The sequence below is a fragment of the Drosophila mojavensis genome, unplaced genomic scaffold (genome assembly GCF_018153725.1).
Source record: "Drosophila mojavensis isolate 15081-1352.22 unplaced genomic scaffold, ASM1815372v1 contig_36, whole genome shotgun sequence".
Lineage (NCBI taxonomy): Eukaryota > Metazoa > Arthropoda > Insecta > Diptera > Drosophilidae > Drosophila > Drosophila mojavensis.
Window position 1 is genome coordinate 20,985,474 of NW_025318858.1, and position 19,222 is coordinate 21,004,695.

The following is a 19,222-nucleotide window of genomic DNA, read 5'->3' on the forward strand; positions in this document are numbered from 1 at the left end:
ATTTCTTGAGTTGACCTCGTTCGTGTGACTCTCTCTCTCTCTTTTAGCGAACATCGTTTAATGTGATAATACGTCAAAGCTTCGTACAAATGAGATTCTGCAAATGAGCAAACGTTCTTCACAATCATATACACATGCACACATACATACACAAAAGGCTTTCCGATTCGGTCGTGGATCAACGAGAGTGAAACAAAACGAATTTAAGCCGATCGCGAACGAGCTCGTTAAAGAACTGATGCAATCGGTTGCTCTCTGAGGTTTTTTCAGAGTATGGGTGAAACAGACTTATTGGCAGACATTGAGAAACGATCAACAGCTATTTGCGAGCTATGATGAATGTAAGTATGTCTAACTTTAAATATGTATAATATAACTAAACATTTAAACTAAACAATTTAAAGCACTAATAGGTTACAATTAGGAGTATAACCTACACTAGTATTATCTATATATGCAACACACTGACTTAGCAAAAAGCTCGACTAAAAGCTCAGCAACTTAAGCTTTTAAGACAAGCGACAACAATAGGTGTGCATCCACACCCACACACACAAACTCACCCACAATGGTGCATTTGCAGTGCCTGACCTCAAATTAGGAGCGTGTCTGGTAAATGGAGTTTACTGAAGGTGTAAAACTAACTTTGGTTAAGTTGCAGATGCCGCTTGCAGCAGCTTGCAACAACAAATGGCTGCCACTTGAGTGGCCGTACAGTGTTTGCGGCAGCGTGCCTCGGGTTGAGTCGGGCTGAGTCGCCTCGTGTCGAGTGTTTGGCCCTGTCCGGAATGTATTACATGCATTTATATTAGCTATCGCTGGCAGCTCTCTCACATACACACACACACTCTCTCTCTCTCTCTCTCTCTTGGATGCTTATCTTCAACCTGTCTCGACCGATGTCAGCAGGCGTCTGAGCTCACTTGAAAATCAACAAAAATAAATATTTGAGCTGTCAGAAGCAGGCGGCAGATTGCAGATTGCAGATTGCAGCAAGCAGCTAGAAGCCGGCCGGCCGGCCAAGCAGCTTCAACTACATTTTCGGCCAGTTGAGGACACTCGTAAGATGTGGTTGGATATTTGTCTAATGATGACAAATAAGTTGACTGGACCTCAGAGCAGCTGCTCGAACGCATTATCAGTGGTGCAGACGCAGACGTTGCGCATACGCCCCCAAGGACCGGCTGGTGCGCAAGGGCTGCATGGCCAGCTTGGGGTCTTGTGTGGGCCATGCGCCAAGTTATGAGGCAAGCAATTAAATGTAATTTAATTTGGCCTCAGCACTGACTTCAGCTGAGGCAAAACTAATGAATTCCACGCGAAAAGTCAAGTGCCAAAATTTATGACCAAATGGCAAAGCAAGCAGCAGCACAAATGGAGACAGAGAGGGCGATAGAGCTAGACAGAGGGAGATAGCGAACGTCTCTGTTGGCGCCTGTGGCCTGACAAATGTTCGACGTTAGACGTAGACGTTCGAGCTCTAAAATTTGGCAATAAAACACTCGGCAATTACAGGCCCCACGGCAAGGCTGTGTTGCTGCTGCTCTCTAGACCGTCCCCCTTCTGCCCCCTGCGGTACAGTTTATCGCCGCATATTTCTTTTGCCTCGGCCCATAAAACATGGCATCAAGCATTTCGTTCGTTTTGCGTCATTTTAACTTTCGTCGCCAGTTTAATTTAATGAAGACATTTCATTTAGAGGCTTTGATTTAGACGGCCCGCTCTTCGTCCGGCCTTCCTCGGCTAATGCAGCTTAAAGCCGCTCAACAGCTCAGCTGCTCAACAGCTGCAGCGCAGCTTGCAACAAAATCCCTTTGATTGCCTGCCGCTGCCCGTAAATGTTTAAGGGCTATTATTGCAACAATTGTTGCGACGCGAATGCAGCCAGAAAAAACTGAGCACGAACCCATCTCTACATACATATATACATATATCTGGAATATTGCGTCACTTTTTGTGCCAATTCGTTCGCCATAAGGGATAATGGCTGGCAGGGTGGCAGGGGGCGGCAGCGACAGCGGCAGCAGCTTCGTCGTTTATGCAAATGAGGCCAACGCTGGGGCTGCTCTGCCCCATTTAAGCGGCATTGTGCGTGCCTCTGATCGATAATTGTCACTGTCGTCAAATGTGCAAATGGCCAGCGACGTGCCCACGGATGCATGAGAAGAGGGCATCGTATGAAGCCCACTAGCAGCAGCCAAGCTCTCTCTCTCTCCCCCACTGTCACTCACTCCCTCTCCCTCTCTCTTTCTGGTCAGGCGATTCTCAGCTCAGTTGTGCTGCCAGTTGCAACATTTGCCGCAACATTGTTAGCCTTGCGTCGCCTTGCGACAAATTGTTGCCAAATATTGAGATGAGTTTGATTGGAATTTAGTTGCATGCGAAATGCATTGCACTGGCCATGGCCAGCACTGCAGTCGTGGACCATCAATTTGTAAGCCTTTTGGGCGCACAGCTCCGTCTGTCCTATATGTAATTGCGGCCCAGACATTTCCAACGGGCCACGCCATCGATTGATCTCAGCCATGAGCATGGAGCGCCGCATATTAAGCAGCTGCTTATGCACTGCCCCAATTGTCAATTGACCTAAGATAGAGTTAAACATCATAATGTTGCTCTGAACTAATCATGTATCAATGTTGCATTGTTGAAGTAATATGACGTTATACTGTGAAATCAATATCAGACTCTATTCAGGACTGCCAGTGCATCGTAGTGTGAGGCTGAGTTGTTAACTTAATATCCGAGTCACTTTACCGCTTGCTATACAGTTATCATGTCTTATACAATCCAGAAATGAAAACTCTCGGCTAAGAGACAGTAACAGTTATTGCCGAATGTGATAAAGGGTATTGCTAAGTGAGATAGGAATTTCTGGAGAGATTGAGAGAAGCAAGCACTATGGAAAGAGAAGACAGGATTTTGAATAAACTTAAAATGGAAGGTGAATGTGTATTCTGACTAAGTTAGATAGTTGATAGTTGAAATATTTATTTCTGCTCGTTGAACTTTTATAAGTAATTTATATAAATTTATTAAAGCCCTAAATCTGGTTCATTTACTCAAGCAATTGATGTCACGCTGGAAATTGTATAGACTACATATATTATCAGGATAAGTGCTTATCAATGATGCTGCAACGATCTTGAAATTTGACAAATTTATATCTGACGCTACGTTAAGTCTTTAGATTATGGCACAGAGAGGTTCGCAGAGGTGAAGATTGCCAACATAGGAGTATACCGAACTCTTGCAGGATTTGTGTTTCAGATCGTAACGTTAGTTGAATAATTTTCATTGCTTTTCAAACTGCGTTTTAGGTCCGCCTTAATGTCCATGTTTGCTAGTATGAAATTTCCCTGCCTCAGAAAACTTGGCAATGAACAAATTTATGCTCTTAGGCAGCAGCTTTATTTCTTATACATATATATTTGTTGATATTCAAATAATCTGAAAATATATAAAATTCAAATTAAATCGAATTAGAAGCAAATCGAATTAACAGCTTCGGCATTACATTTTGACTGTCAAGTGTAAAAAACATGATGCTTTCTGCCTTCTGCCTTACCCAACGTGCATTTAAATATATATTTAATATGTTTGCTAATTGAATTGATTTTATATTATTTTCTATTGAATGAGTTTTGCTCGGGCATCGCCTTCCGCTTTACTGAGTTTGTTTCCGGCTTTGCAGTGGCCAATGGCCGAAACTCTCACTCACTCTCTCTCTCTCTCTCACTCTCTTTTTCTTTCACTTTTGGCCACTTTGTTGTGGTGCATGGAATATTTGTGTCTTGCGTTTTGTCTTTCATCTATTTAATTGTAGGCCGATATTTCTAGTAATTAGAGCCAAGCAGCTTGGCGCAGGCTAATGAAAATGCTTCAATGATTAATGAGCCGAAAATGATGTGGCATATTGAGGCAGCAATTAAACGAGAAACAGCAATTCGAATAAATATCAAGTTTTTGTTTGTTTTCTGGCCATGTGTTGCATGTCGAATGGGGCACGTGGCTGCTTGGCCATTTCAAAATCCATCTTCGTTTCCGACTGCTTGCAAATCTTTTCGGCCAGATGGCGGTTATTTCGTCGAGCTTCAACTGCTCTCGGCCGTTTGGCGGCGCGCATTGTTAATTAATTAAATTTTAATTAGGCACCAGCTCGATTGGCCCGCGCCCCATTGAACCGGCCGAGTCAACAATTTTTGATGGCCTTGTGAAATGTCTTGTTCGCTGTCGCCTGCTTGTTGCTTGCGTCTTGTTGCTAATTGAAAATGCGGCGTTTCATTAATTAATTCAGTGGCACATTTATTAATATTCATTAAACGCAATGTTGTTCAACCTTCCTCTCACCCACTCACGCACTCTCACTCTCACTCTCACTCTCACTCTCGCTCTCTCATCTCTCTCTCTTTCTCTCTCTCTCTCTCCTTTTCTCTCTTTTCTGCCTATCTCTGATTAAAGTCAACTGACTGGTGGGCGTGGCTATGGCCTGCATTTTATCTGCGGCCTGTTTTGTTGTGCTCTTGGCATTTGCTTAACCCATTTTCACATAGTATTTCACACATTTTTATATATTTTTATATCTGCTCTTTGCTCTCTCTCTCTCTCTTTCTGTCTCTCTCGTAGAAACTTTTTGACCTTTTGTTTTTGATGCTCTGCTCGGCTTAGCTCTGCACACCGCGTTTATCTTGGCCCGCATTGCCGTTTGCCTTTCTTGCTTTGACACTACGGTGACTGCACCGTTATTCGCCCAGCCCACCACACCCCACGCCCTTTCGACTTCCACTTTTCTCTGTGTGTGACTTTAAGTGTGTATAAAATATGGCGCTAAAATGCAGTTCCCCCACACGTACCATTCCCTCTCTCTTTCCTCTTCCTCCCTGACTACCGAACAGTCCGGGCTGCTCCAGCAGCCCGCTCTTTGGCCTGGCATGGTTTTTATGGCCACGTGCGATGTTTAAAATTTACTTGCTGGCATTTTTGCAGTCAAGTTGCTTAGCTCTCCACTCCGCTCCCCTCCGCTCCCATTCGCCCCGTAACTGCATCGATTTTATTGCTGCTTTACAGCATTTGTAATCTTGTACACGAGTTGCTCGCCTAGGCTGTTGTTGATCTTAAGCTTTATGCAAATCAACTGTAAAGTCGTCTAAGCAAATAAAACAAAAATCTTTGCTTAACTATTGCTGTATAAACAGCCTGAAGATGAGATTCTTGGTCCGGCCCTGCCGAGAAATTTAATTCAGCTGTTGCGATTTAAGCAATGCGAACTTCAGATTGTAATAAAAAAATAGTTAATCAAGTGAAGCTTTTAGAATTTAATTAACTATATTGTGTTGAGGCTATAAAGTTTGTGCTGTGTGAAAAAACTTTAGCTCAAGTCGAAGCCGAAGTCTAGAAGCCTTATCTAGCTTTATTTCTCAAGTATTTGTTTACGTCTTTTAAACTACATGTGAGGCGCTTGCCTTAAAAAACTATTTAACAGCAACAAGGGAGCAGTCCCTTATGTAAGATAAACTCTCTGTTCTACTAAAGTACAAGAAAATATCCTAATCATATTTTATTTGTTTTCCCAATAGTAATACTAATTGCGTTGCTGCCTTCATATTTGATAGGCTTTAGCAAATATCATTCAGGCTTAGCGATTCACTTAAATGGTTTCTTATTAAAATGCGGCACGCAGCCAACGAGTGTATCTAATCGCATTCAATCTGCAGCTACTATACCTGTTCCTCCTGCTCCTTCTCCTGCACACTGCCAGTCCATCGCTCTCCCTCTCTCTCTTTCGTTGTCTCACTCGTTTTACGTGCTCCAGAGATTTACAACAAATTACTGAACGCTATCCGAGCCGCATATCGCACAAGCGCGTTGGTCAGTCGCTATCTGCGTACATGGATCTTAGCTGCTGCTGGCCGCGATGTTGCGGATGTGGATATGTATGCGGATGCGAATGCGATTGAGAGTGCGGATGCGGATGCGGATGCGGATGGCTGACAATGCTGATAACCTGGATCGTTCGCCCGTTGCGTTCTACGCTGAGTTCACTGCTGATGTGGCGTTGTAATTGAACCGGAAAATTACATATTTCAAGCTATTTTTACGCCGAGTTTAATAGCAGACGTGAGCAATAGCAACAACAACCATAGCAGGAGCAGCAGCAGCAACAACAACCGCAACATTTAACTGTTTGTGGTCAGCAATGAAATAATTTATTGTTGCCTACTTTGCAGCGTCGCCAATGGCTGCTGCCCCAGCACGTAGCACGTAGCACGCAGAACAGAGCACAGAGCACAGAGCACGCCGAACATTTGCGGCTTGACTTGAGTGGCGCAGATAAGGTAAAAGATATGACCGAAGGTATGCTTTATAATTGCGTACAAATAAACGAGCATTTAGCACAATGGCGCGCAGTTAGCTTCTGGCAAAGCAGAAAATGCTTTCAATGGGGCAGACGATTCGATTTAGTCGTCTCTAACGAGCTGCAAGTGAACAACTGTCGTCGACATGACCAACGGATAATGCACACACACACACACACATGCCCACTCGAACACACAGGTGAAGAGTTGGCCCATTGAATTATTCGGGCAATTGAAGCAGTTAATACGGCTCAGATAGCCACGAGAAGAATATATTTTGCCAAAGCACACACAATGCTCCGCTTTACTGAGCGACAACAACAACTGCATAGCTTGAGGAGGTATTTAGTTGACTCTGAGCGCTGGAACTGGATCTGGAGTGTATATAATAATTCAGTTGCATTGCCATGAGAGCACTATAAATGGAACTTATCAAAGTTGAGCGTGTTTAGTGCCAATCTAGGATTAGTCTAGCTCAAATTTACATTCTAATTTCGAATTTTGGTTTGAAGTTCCTTATGGTCAAGATGCTATGAGCTGGAATCTTCATAATTGTTTTGAAAATGTATTGAATTATTATTTACTAATTCAGTTATAGAGCTTGAGCGAATTAGTTAACATATTTAACAGCAATTAATTTAATTTAATATGGCTATATGTAACTAAACTCTCTCTTAATTTGTTTTATCTATCGTTGCGACTGATGCTCTGCACGTTCATGTTTTTTATCTAGTTGGTGACGGATCTATGTTTTATTGAAACTAAATAAAATTTTATACATAAAAATTTTCTGTTTAAAAATCAATTCAAACTTTTAGTTAAATGTTAGTCGTGAAATATTGCATCGTTTCGAAATTTCTAACAATTATCAAATATCGTTTGAATACACAACTTTTGCTGTGCAAATTAACTTTTCAGTAGCACATTTTTTGCCGTTAGCGAAAAATGTGTTTGATCTATTGTTTCAATAATTAATTAAAGCTTTGGAAAAAGCAAAAGCCAAAAAAAAAGTTTGTATGAACTGCAGTTAAAGCAAAAGTTGTGTTTGGTAATTCCAAAAAGGTAATCAAATTCAAATTTGCAATCGTTGCGATTAAGCGGAGTCGTGCAATTGGCTCAATTCGATTGAAGTTGAACCTGGAAAGTTTTACCTGGCAATTTTAATTGAATAGCACGTTTAAAGCCAAGTTAACCAAATGTTGCCAGTTGCCAGTTGCGAGCTGTCGCGTCGTCAGCGCCGATCTGTGTTTCAGTCGACCGATTTGCAGTAAATAACTTTCGCCTGGTCAACCAAATTTGCTCTTTTTTTACTCCTTCATTGTTCTTGTTGTTGCTGTTTCAGTTATTGTTGTTGGCAACTGGCAGCTGGTCTGACTGGCTGGTCTGGCCCATGGGCCTGACTGTTGATGTGTGCGGCTGACCGCAGCATGCGGCCAAAATTTGTTGCTGCTGTTGCTGTTGCTGTAGCTGTAGCTGTTGCGTTTGCATTCGCGTTAAAATATCAAAAGACAAAAGAAACGGTTGAGGGCAGCAACTGTAACTAATATATCAATGGAAAAGTCGCAAACAAAAAATGGAGTAAAATATTAAAAAATATTCATGTGCATGAGCTACTGAGGCAGCCAAAGATGCAGCCAACAATATATAAAACAGTAATTGCTCTGGCAGTCGATCATCATTTAATTATTTAAAAAACGTTATATAATATATATAAACATATGCTAGAAAATATTTTGTATAGGTTTTATATTGATTTTCGGTAATATATTTTTTAAATAAATTTTTTATATATTATATATTAATTAAAAAAATATAATATAAATATAATAATAAAATAAAATAAAATAACCAAAAAAAATCGTTTAAATATTACAAAAATTATTAATAAATCGTAAACTATTTTAAATTTGAAAAAAAAAAAATTATATAAGTATTTTTACAGGTAAAATAATTTTAGATTCAGAAATGAATATATGAGTACATCAAAATTATTTGAAATGATGGGTAATCAATTAGAGAAATTTATATATGTTTATATATATTAAAATTATTTTAAAATATGTTCATTCTAAATCAAAATTCTGATGAGCTGTACCTCAGTATACCTCAGTAAATTAAAAATTTTGGTAATAATTGATTCTAAGTCAAACGCTTTCAGCCAAGTATTTTTTTTTCTTTTAGTCCTAGAGCCACTAGACTTCCTTTAAGTAATTTAATACTGATTAACAAAATCTGTATTACTTACCAAATGTATTTCATCATAGGAAACAAGCACCCATTTTTGCAATGTTCAATCTCTTGTAAGATTTAAATATTAAATGTGCTTTTCCTTCGCACCTAAGACTTTGTAAGGCGATTTGAGTAGATTTTCGAGAGATTCATTCCTTGCTGATTACCTCCCCTTCTGCAAGCCAATCCTTCTACCCTTATAAATCCTCGCTAAGATGATACCCCAACGACTATTGCAAAGGATATTACAAGGCTGTGAGCCAAAAATAGATTGTTTAATGAATTTCAAAGAGCTCTCAGAATATTTTCATCTCTGATAAACCTGTCTAGCCATATATTCCACATGTATGCCAGTCCATTTAAAATGTGATTAAAATTGAAACCTCAGCAGGCCATAAATTTTATAGATGGCTTGAAGTTCCTGCTTTGTAGCTCAATTCATTTTTTACACTCGAGTTATACACATATCGGACTACTTTAGTAAATTATTGATAACACAAATTAACAAAGTAACTAAATTTGAATTGACGTCTTCAATGGAGTACTCAGAGGAGGAACTGTTCGAGTTTAGGCGCGGCTTTGCTATTTTAGTCAAGGACGAAAGCAGAAGTGTCACCATTAGGGATTTGGATACGGTGGTTGCAGCTCTGGGAAAAACTGCTACCGAGAAAGAACTGCAATCGATGATTAACGAGATGGACTTGGATGGCAACGGATTCATTGACTTTGATAACTTCCTACAGTCGATGACGATGCGCATGACATTTGATCCCGATGAGGATGACATTCGTGAGGCATTCCGAGTCTTTGACAGAGAGAACACCGGCTTTATAGGTCCTGATCAGCTACGACGCGTTATGCTCGATCTGGATATCCTAATGCAGGATGATGAGTGCGAGGAAATGATTCGGGTACATGATGTCGATGGCGACGGTAAGATCAGCTACGAGGAGTTTGTACAAATGATGACCTCCAAGTAGACCCCAACGACCTAAAATCATCGTCCACAAGCCCAATTAAATTTTAACTAATCGGACAAAATTCGTTTGGCCCTTTCAAATATTTTCAAAATTAACACAGTTTAACCCAAATATGACTCCAATAAAAGAAATATTTTTTACAAATTTTATAATAATAAATTTGGTGTGTAATATCCTCGATATATCCTCATGCAAATTTTTGTTAATGATTATTCTTTGAACTTAAGTTTTTTTTTTTTTTTTTTTTACTTTTAATTAAGTTTATTTAAAATATAGAGTTAATTTAAAAAGTTGCATTTTAGATAATGTTCTGTATTCGGTATTAAATTATATTTTTGCTGGCAAAAATTAGAGGCAGCATCGAAAATGTTTGTAAATTAAATGCAGTTGTAGTTATTATACTTAATCAAATGAAAACCGCGCTGTGGACCTCAATTAACTCGACTATAAAAATAATTTGCGGTCATTTGGTGTTTGCATTGCGAAAGCGTCAACAAAGCCGTACTAATTAATACTCTGTCCATGAATTGTGTGGGTAAATGGAGTATTTGATTGAGAAATTACTTTCAGATAAACGCTGGAATATATAATAACAGCTCAACTTTCATTTTATATCAGTCAGTTACTATATAAGTCACTATACTATGAATATGGAATTCATAAAGGAGATTTCTCATTTAAATACCAAATGCATGTACTATACTTATGAAATATATTATGAACTCACATTGACCTTAGCAAAGCGGAAATTTTATTTAAATAAAAAAACGGAGTCAACTGATTCGAGTTGTGCACACAAAAATAAGTGGTAAAAAGTATTCCGTGATATTTGCAACCACAAATTTACATATATCGACTTTGGAAAAGTTATTCGAGTTGTAAAATTAATGCGATTTACATTTGTAATTATGTGTACATATTTTAATTTGCATAATTTAGTAACTCGTGGCAGATCTGCGTTGCACTATGGACCAACAACAGTCGAGTCGGAATCGGAATCAGAATCGGAGCTGGAGTCGGGTATGGGGCAAAAGTATTCCAACTGTAGAGAGCAACAATTGCAGGTTGCATTTTGTAAATTTGTTTCGAAATTAATTTTCAATAGTTTTTCGTTGCGTTTCGTTTTGATTCTCCATTGCCAGTTGCCAACGGCAGCCAGATTGAAAAAGTTGGCCAACAACGAACTGGATTGGCCTGGCATTCCGCAGCGGGGCCGGCGGGTAATGAAGCGTGCGGCCAATTGAAATGTTTATCCGAATACGCAAATCCAATTGCCAGAGACGAGAAGCATTTGCACACAGATAGCAGCGGCAACATGAGCCAGGGACTGGATGAGGCGGAGCGGAGGAGGAAGAGGAGGTGGCAGAGATGAGCAACAACTTCTGGCCTCGGTCAATTCAATATAAGTATTTTCCTTGCATTTCCTACTCGGGCGCATATACAGACATACATACATATATTTTCTTGGAGCAGAGACGATGATGGCCTCGGCAGCCAACAATTGTCCATTGTGCGGCAAGCACAATATTTTTGCATGCTTGCAACTTGTATTTGGTCCATAAAACAGCAATAAAGAGCCAAATCGATGTTGAGCGATGCTGTGTGTCCTTTGTGTGTTGCCTTTTAGGTTTCAGAAATATTTGCACAGGATATCAAGGAAATCATCTGGCCTTAGATATTGTAGAGAAAGAGAGAGAGAGAGAGAGCTAAGCTAAGGCGTATCATCATAAGCAATTGAACAGATGATCGAATTATGCAGGCAGAGCTTTGAGGCACTGTCTGCCAATGTAATGCTCCCTTTCACACAATCACTCTCTTCCTCTCTCTCTCTCTCTCTCTCTCTCTCTGAGCCTCTCCCTCTCTAGCTCTGTCTGCTTCGTCTCTTTGGTTTTCTCCAGGCGCTTTGCGTGACAAATTAGCCACTTTGGTTATAATTCAGCGACTGTTTGCTGCTGCCTGATGGCGACAACAAGAAATTACCGCAATTTGTGAGCGCGTCGAGTGATTGGTGGGCGCCAGCCTGACATGGACATGCAGCTGGACGCACAGGATGCTGCCTAGCCAGCTGTTGACGTTGTGCACCTACCTCAGACACACACACACACACACACATAGACACAACTGAATAAAGATGTTTATGGCGTGCGGGGTGAGGTCTACAGACGCGACAGTTATAAATAGCCAAGTAAAATTGTCGACGCGACATCTGTAAGGGAGTTCATGGGGCTGCGGACGTAGACTAGATGCGATACCTTGTGCCTCGCTCTACTTCTGCTTCATGCTTCTTTTTCATTCCGCCTGCTATTTGCACCGTGCGCCACACAAAACTTGGAGTTTATTCAAAGTTGCCCGCCGGATTTGGTTACTCGGACATAATGTCAGGTCAGACAGCACAGCAAGGAAGAGCAAGAGAGCGAGCGAGTGAGATAGATAGAGGGAGAACAACGAATGGAGCATATTTTCTTTTTGCCATGTTTGTTGCGCTCTGTTGGCAGGGCCGCAGCATCATTATGGCTAATAAACATTGTCATTTGCGGCTGCCCTGCAGAAATTGCTACAGAAGTGGAGCGACTTGACGTCAACTTCTAAGGAGAGCGCAGCTTGCATGCCACTTGCAAACCCGATCTGAGCTATGCAGACAGCTTCTTCTACTTTCAAGGAACAGAAGCAAACGTATGCTCTAAATGATATAAGAGACAACTTAGCAGTTACGTAACAGTTGAGTGGCGTGCTCGAAGAGAAACTGTTTTGTACTTAAAGCTAACGATCTAAAGTAGCTTAGGCCAATTAGGAAGAATGTTGTGCCTGCAGATGGACTCTATCGTATGAAAATGGTTACTTTCTAAGCTAAGTCGAAGTCGAAGTCTACGCTCTTCGAGTGTTTGACTATGTTTTATATGTCAAAGTAGGGCTGCTAATTGTTAAGCTCTAAAGCTGTTTTAAAGTTGGTTGATTCTTAGATTAGATTTTAGCTTACATTAGTCAAGCAGCCTGCTTCAGGTCAACAAAATGCTAGACGTAAATTAGAAAAGATAAAATAATTTTTATAAAATTAAAACAGCATTTTAATTAGTGTATAAACTTATTTATAGACCAAAGAAATTGTTTAAAATTTTTGAATTTTTATTAAAGTAGTTAAAGTGGTAGTCATATTTCCATTGAGAAAGTTGAAGTACAAAAAATATTTTGGCATTGCTTTAGAATTATTGTTTATATATTTTGGCAGCTCGAATTAAAGATACCTATATATATTTTTTTTTTTTTTTTTTCTTTTCTTTAAAAATTTAATTAGTGGTGAATTGTTGCCCTTCTATATTTGGTATATTAACAGCACAATTGCTGATATATAATAGACCAAACCATTTCCTATATGCAAGAGGTCTTAATTCAAAGATATATCCATATATTGGGGACAGTACAGTGTAATACAAAATTGTCTTAGATAAGATAAGATAGAACAGATGAGATAGATATATAAGTTATATGCAAGTTAAGTCGTATACATATACTAAAGCATCCACCCTTCTATACAGACTGATTTTCTGTTCAAAAAATTGTTATTTATTTATACAAATATATAATTAAATAAATAATACAGATTATATTCTGTATTATATTATATCTGAATGAAGTATTGATTTAAATGAATATAATTGCAAAACTTCTAGAGAATTTCTTTAAATATATATCACATCATCTCTTCCACTATACCTCTAATATTCACAAATCCAGTTTGTCTGTCATTCTCAACATTTTTATTGCTCATTTATTGATCAATATTTTGTTTATTCCCTTGGAATTTCTGTCCTATTTCTAACTCTCACACTCACTCTTTGCTTTAGTACCACATTTCCTATAGTTTTCAAATGTGAAAATGCCATCGTGCTGCAAGGCAAATATTTGTACATCATTAAAAATGTATCCTAGTTTTCGACTGTCTCTCTCTCTCTCTCCCTCTCCCTCTCTATCTTCCTCTGGACTCTGGATTCATCAATTGGATGGGCAAATGCCAGGCTATGTAAACAAAATCCCCACGTTGCATAAATGTTTAAGCAACTGCTGCCAATGCCAACCAGCTATAAAAACCAGGCTGGCAAACATAAATGCTTGTAAATAAATTGCGCATACGCCGCGTATTTGCCAATGGCAATCAGACAAGGACAGCAAATGGAAAACAAAACAAAACCAAACAAAACAAGGCAAAACAGAGCGAGCGACAACAACAAAACATAACAGAAGCGACAAAATGTTTATAAAAATGATTTCTGCATTTTATTTGTCATTTAAACAAATAAATGCCATAGCACATACAACTATTTATGCGCCCACATGCCACTCCCCTTCGCCGCGCACCACACTGAGTTTTGATATTTATTTGGGCGAGCCACTAAAAAAGGTTCGGGCTGAGCAAACAAAATGTAATTAGGCTTAGGCCAGGATTAGTTGCAAATTCAGTTATTCGACCGCCAGCCAACTTGTTGAGCGTGTTTTAATTGAGGCTCGCTGTTTGGGATTATGTTATCGCACTTGTTCCTGGCTGGCGTATTAAATCATCCGGGCTTTGCGTGGGTATTATCAAACTAATACAGAATTTAATAAATGCTGCAATTGAATCATTTGCCATACATAAATAGCAATGAAACATCAAAAGCATTTATATCCTGGTTTTCTCTCTCCCACGAACTGTCTCCTGTTCGCCTTTACGATTTTATTGTTTGGCGCAATAAATTAAATGAAGCCAAAATTTTATTTGATTTCAAATGCAAGAGTCTATCTTTGGCTCTATTGATGCTGGGGTCTCCAGTCGTTTCATTGCTTCACAAATTTTAATTACATTTACTGTTTACCATTTCAGTCGCTCTGCCAGAAATTATCCGGCCTTGCTCGGCTATTGTATTTCGGTTAGAAGTCATTGAGTTGATGAAAATATATAAATTATATTATTTGGATACAACAGCCAGGATGTGGAATCATGCATCACTTTAATATACCCTTGGTTTTTTTATGATTGGCAAATCAATAAAGCTTTTATTATTTATTCCAGGATAGTTTTTTTTTTCTAATATTTTTTATTTTTTCCAAATATTATTTGTAATGTAAATGAACTTGTCAATGTCAACGTAAAAATCAAATAATTTTAATACCCTTATACCCTGTATAAAAATAGGTTTTAGGTTTCATATTAATGAACTCTATTCAACTATTCAAAACAGGAATAAGAAGTAAATAAGAAATCGATTTCAATGAGGTTAATTTATTGCCCAACATGTTCAATTTTAGCATTTTGACAAAAAGCATAAATTTAACTGGCAGCTAGTGGGACCTGAAATCTAGGCTAGAACAAAAAAATAAAATAAAATAAAATAAAAAATAAAATAAAATAAAAAATAAAATAAATAAAAATAAAATAAAATAAATAGAAAAATAAACAAAATAAAATAAAATAAAAAATAAAATAAATAAATAAATAAAATACAATAAAAAAAAAATTAATAAAAAGAAAAAAAACAAGCTAATTCAACTGATTCAAAGCTGGATAGTTCAGAAAGATAAGATAAGAGAGAAAAGCCATCGACCTTATCTGTTGGTTGTTAAGGATTGTTGTTGAAGTTATTGAAGTAAGAGCACACCATATATTAAAATAAGTAAGTATGTAATTATCCCATGTCGAATAATTAAATGTTAAATTATAACCATATGATACTTATGCTAAAGTATATACATACTGTATCCATACATATATGCAGAAAATAAATGCTTTAATAGATCTGCCAATATCTAGCTGATCTTAAAATTTACTAAAAGACGTCGATAACATATTAAGGTCTTTCGGTTTCTGTTCATATTTCTCCATATCTTAAACTTTCCAGTATACAATTCTCTAAATCTTTAATATGAAATAAATTGATCGAATTTGAATTTTTATCTCTCATTAGATCCTATACTCATATGTTGCATAGTCATAGTAATGGGTATTTTGTTTGTGAGCTTCTGGGGTTGTATCCAAGTTCTTGTTCTGGCGCCCTCTCTATTTACCCACGCACACTGACAGCACTCGCTGGTATTTGTAGTTGTTGTCGGTTTTGTTGCCACTGGCAAATTTCCAATGCAAACACGAAAAGCGGTTGGAAAAACGCCCCCAAGCAGCCGCTAGCACACAGTTTCCCCCCTCACCCCACCCATAGCTACAACTTCTGTCTGCTGTCGGCGCTGCTGCTGCTGTCCATAGATTGCGAAGCTGCTGCCGCTGCTGCTGCCTCTAGATATATTTGACTGACTTGGTGCGTTAATAGAATTGTGATAAACGCATCCTTTTGTATCGATACGCGGGCATTTTCGCCGCTTTTAGCTTACATTGGATTTGCGATTCGATTGGGATGCGGGGGAATTTGTTTGGCAGCTGTGCGGCAGCTGGCTGGCTATTGCCTGAAGCAATGCTGCCATCAAGACGCGCTTCGCTGGGCTCGCCCAACAAACAAATTTAATTAAATTGACTACAGCAATTTGCTTTGTATTCAGCGCCTGCGAATCCCAGTGAAGAGCTCAGCTCGCATTAGGCCAAAAGTGCTTTGAATTTCTTTATTTTATTTCGTCGCTCGCTCACTCGCTCACTCTCTCACTCTCTCACTATCTCTCTGCCTGTCTGTCTCTCTGTTAAACGAAGGGATTTCGCAACTTTATTATGCTCTTCACAAAGAAGGCCCGTGTGTGTTGCTCTGTGTGCTGCTGGCTCAGCTTGTGTACTGGATTTCTCACTTTTCATAATTAATTAGAACTTGGCGCAGCTTTGCACGCACTCATCGCTGGCATCTTATATAACAGCGACAAGCGGCAGCAGCCCAGGCTTCAAGCATCCCGATTTGTTGCTGCCACGCCCACGTCGTACCAAACAAATTTCAGCCCACAAGTTCGTCTACGCATTCAAAGTTAATTTGTTTATGCACAAACACGAAGCTGGGCTACTTCTGGAGTGTGGCTAAAGTGCAATATGCGAAAAATATCAACGGAAGCCGCTGTGCAGCGATTCTCTTTGCTTTTATTTACCAACAATTTTCAAGAGCTTTTTTTCATTTGTGGGCATAACTGAAGCTGAAAGCAAAAGGAAAAGGGAAAGGGGCAGGGGAAATGGAAATGGAGAATGTGAGCTCTCAGTCTTGGCCGCAATGGACACGAAAAATCTAGGTGATGTATTAGCCAGCAATACATCAGACTGGGCCAAGTGACCCCATATTATGCCACGTTTTTTGTGCATACAAAAGACGACAAGGCTGAAGGGGCGCAGCAGGGGCAACAGGACCTTAAATGATTTCTCACTTTTGGCTGGGTTTGTTTACACTGGTTAAGGCCCAGAAACCTTCGTCAACCTGGTGTGCGCTTGTGTGTCAAAGCGTTGGAGTCGAACATATTACGTGTTTGTTTCTCATTAATTTTTTGGGGCTTATGTGGGAGCGTGGGCATTGGGCCAGAGATGTTGTGGTCAGAGTAATACATTAGCTTTTGCAATAAGCATATACGGGTAAGCAAATGAGAGCATATGGAAAAAGAAATTGCAAATAGTCCAAAATGGATGCAGATATTACTTTGCTGCTATTTTTTGTGGCATCGCCTATGGAATGGAAGCGTTTGCAACCAATCAACTGTGGAATGGTTGGCAATACTACTATGGTCCATACATATATTGAGCTACTGAGTGGGAATATCTATATGTTTTTAATCCCTTTGGCACTAGAAGCCTTAAGATGATTCATGAGGCAATTCGATGATTCCGATTATTAAAGATTTAAAAATTAAATTATTTATTTATTTATTATTATAATTTTTTTTTTCTTGTATAACCTTAACAGATTTATAATTTAATATACTATATAAAACAAGCAAATAATAGCAATATTGCCAAAGTGCGTATTTGACATTCGAGGGAGTTGGTGTCTGCCTATAAAAAATAGTTAAACATTTAAAAATATTTAAAAAAAAACAACCACAAATCAGTGTATAATAAAAATGAATAAATCATACTCAATTAAATTTAATGGATTTTATGGATATATACTTCAAATATAGAATATATATATGTTTAAACAATATTTATATATTTATACAATAATATTTCAAATATAAGATGCATTTACAGATCAGCTATAGATGTAAAAATAAAGTTATTATTCTATAAAGTTCACTTCAGCCAAGAATATTTCCATTTAAAAATTGGGAAGAGAGTCAAACGAATAGCGCACACTATTTTTATAGCCCAGACTGTAATGGATCTATAAGGGATATTAAATATTTATATAGAGTATCAATTTTTAATTTTACTAAAAGTTTCCTTCTTGATATCCTCAGAGACTTAGAGCTGCAATTGCAATATTCACACATGCACTGTGCTTTCTCTTTTTCTGCAATCAAGAACATTGAAGCTTGCTAAGTGAATAGCGTATGCTAATTAAATTGTTCAAGTCATTAGACCGGCAATCGAGCAACAGTTGTTCTATGTGGCGATGCTTGTTATTTCATTCGTTACAGAGTATTCCGAGACCTAATGCAATTGCAATGCATTCTGCAATTGATGCTGACTGTGTGAGTTTAAGAACCACGACCTTGTGCTGCCATGAGCGCATCCTTTGATGCTATTGCCAGCACATGCCCTTCACATCCTTGTCATGTATGTCTGTATACGTGTACTTGTGTGGGTGTGTGTGTGTGTGTGTGTGTGTGGGCTGTGCTCTGGCTCAGGGCTTCCCATGCTTCGCGTTGGCCTTGTCAATCGTCAAGTAATTGCATTTACCAAGCACGTATGTTGACGATAGTTAATTTTGTAAGTGTATCTTGATATCGATTGCAGTCGTGTGTGGCAAGCAGCAGCAACAGCAGCCAGACCAAGGCACAACTTGCAGAGACGACTCGGAAATCCGCAGCCAAACGCAATGAGCCAAAAATGCAATTGCCAAGCAATAACAACAATGCAGAAGAAGAAGCAGCAGCAGCAGCAGCAGCAGTCAAAAAGAAAGAAGAAGAAGAAGACTGCTGTAATTGAGAGTAGTCAATTGGAAGATACTCTGTAATTGACTTTGAATAGAGGTAGTATATTTCCGTACTAAGATTTCTATATATTGAATATATTTTTATTTATTAATCGTTTTTGTTTATTATTTATATACATATTTATTAATTTGTTTATACACATATGTGTTTCTTTATTTTTGACTTATTTTTTTTAAGCGGAAGGAAGAACAAAAAATTATAAAGTGAAAAATATAAATCAATAAAATATAAAAATATAAATATAATATAGTTTTTGCTAAATGAAGTGTGTTTAAATTTCCCTCAAATGAAACTTTTTATTTTGTTTCAGCACTAATTAATTTATTTTTTTAATAATTGCATTTTTTATATTTCTTTAAAAATTATGTTTTATGATATTTTCAGATTCAGATGCAGCTTTTAGCACATTTATTCCTTTACTTTATTTGCAGCTTCTAAATTTCCACAACTACACCAACAATACACCCTCTTGGCTTTCATATTAGGGTATATGAAATTCAGCAATGCTGCAATGCCTGTGCCACGCTTGAAGTTTCAAGGAAATTGCTTGAACTGTTTTAGGCGAAAAACCTTGAAGCAATTATGTTGATTTTCTTGACTTAAAATCGTAGCTAAGCC

General features: G+C 38.3%; 1 protein-coding gene across 1 annotated transcript; it reads left to right on the top strand.

The window, feature by feature from the left end:
* Window positions 1–9,012: 9,012 nt before the first annotated feature.
* Window positions 9,013–9,724, top strand: LOC6577450 (calmodulin-beta). Its single transcript, XM_002003381.3, has one exon. It carries the CDS (start codon window positions 9,122–9,124, stop codon window positions 9,563–9,565), a length of 444 nt encoding a protein of 147 aa, XP_002003417.1. The 5' UTR covers window positions 9,013–9,121; the 3' UTR covers window positions 9,566–9,724.
* The last annotated feature ends 9,498 nt before the right edge of the window (window positions 9,725–19,222 follow it).

Excerpts from the sequence above, each read along its gene's own strand:
- LOC6577450 (XM_002003381.3), top strand. The coding sequence starts at position 9,122 with ATGGAGTACTCAGAGGAGGAACTGTTCGAGTTTAGGCGCGGCTTTGCT.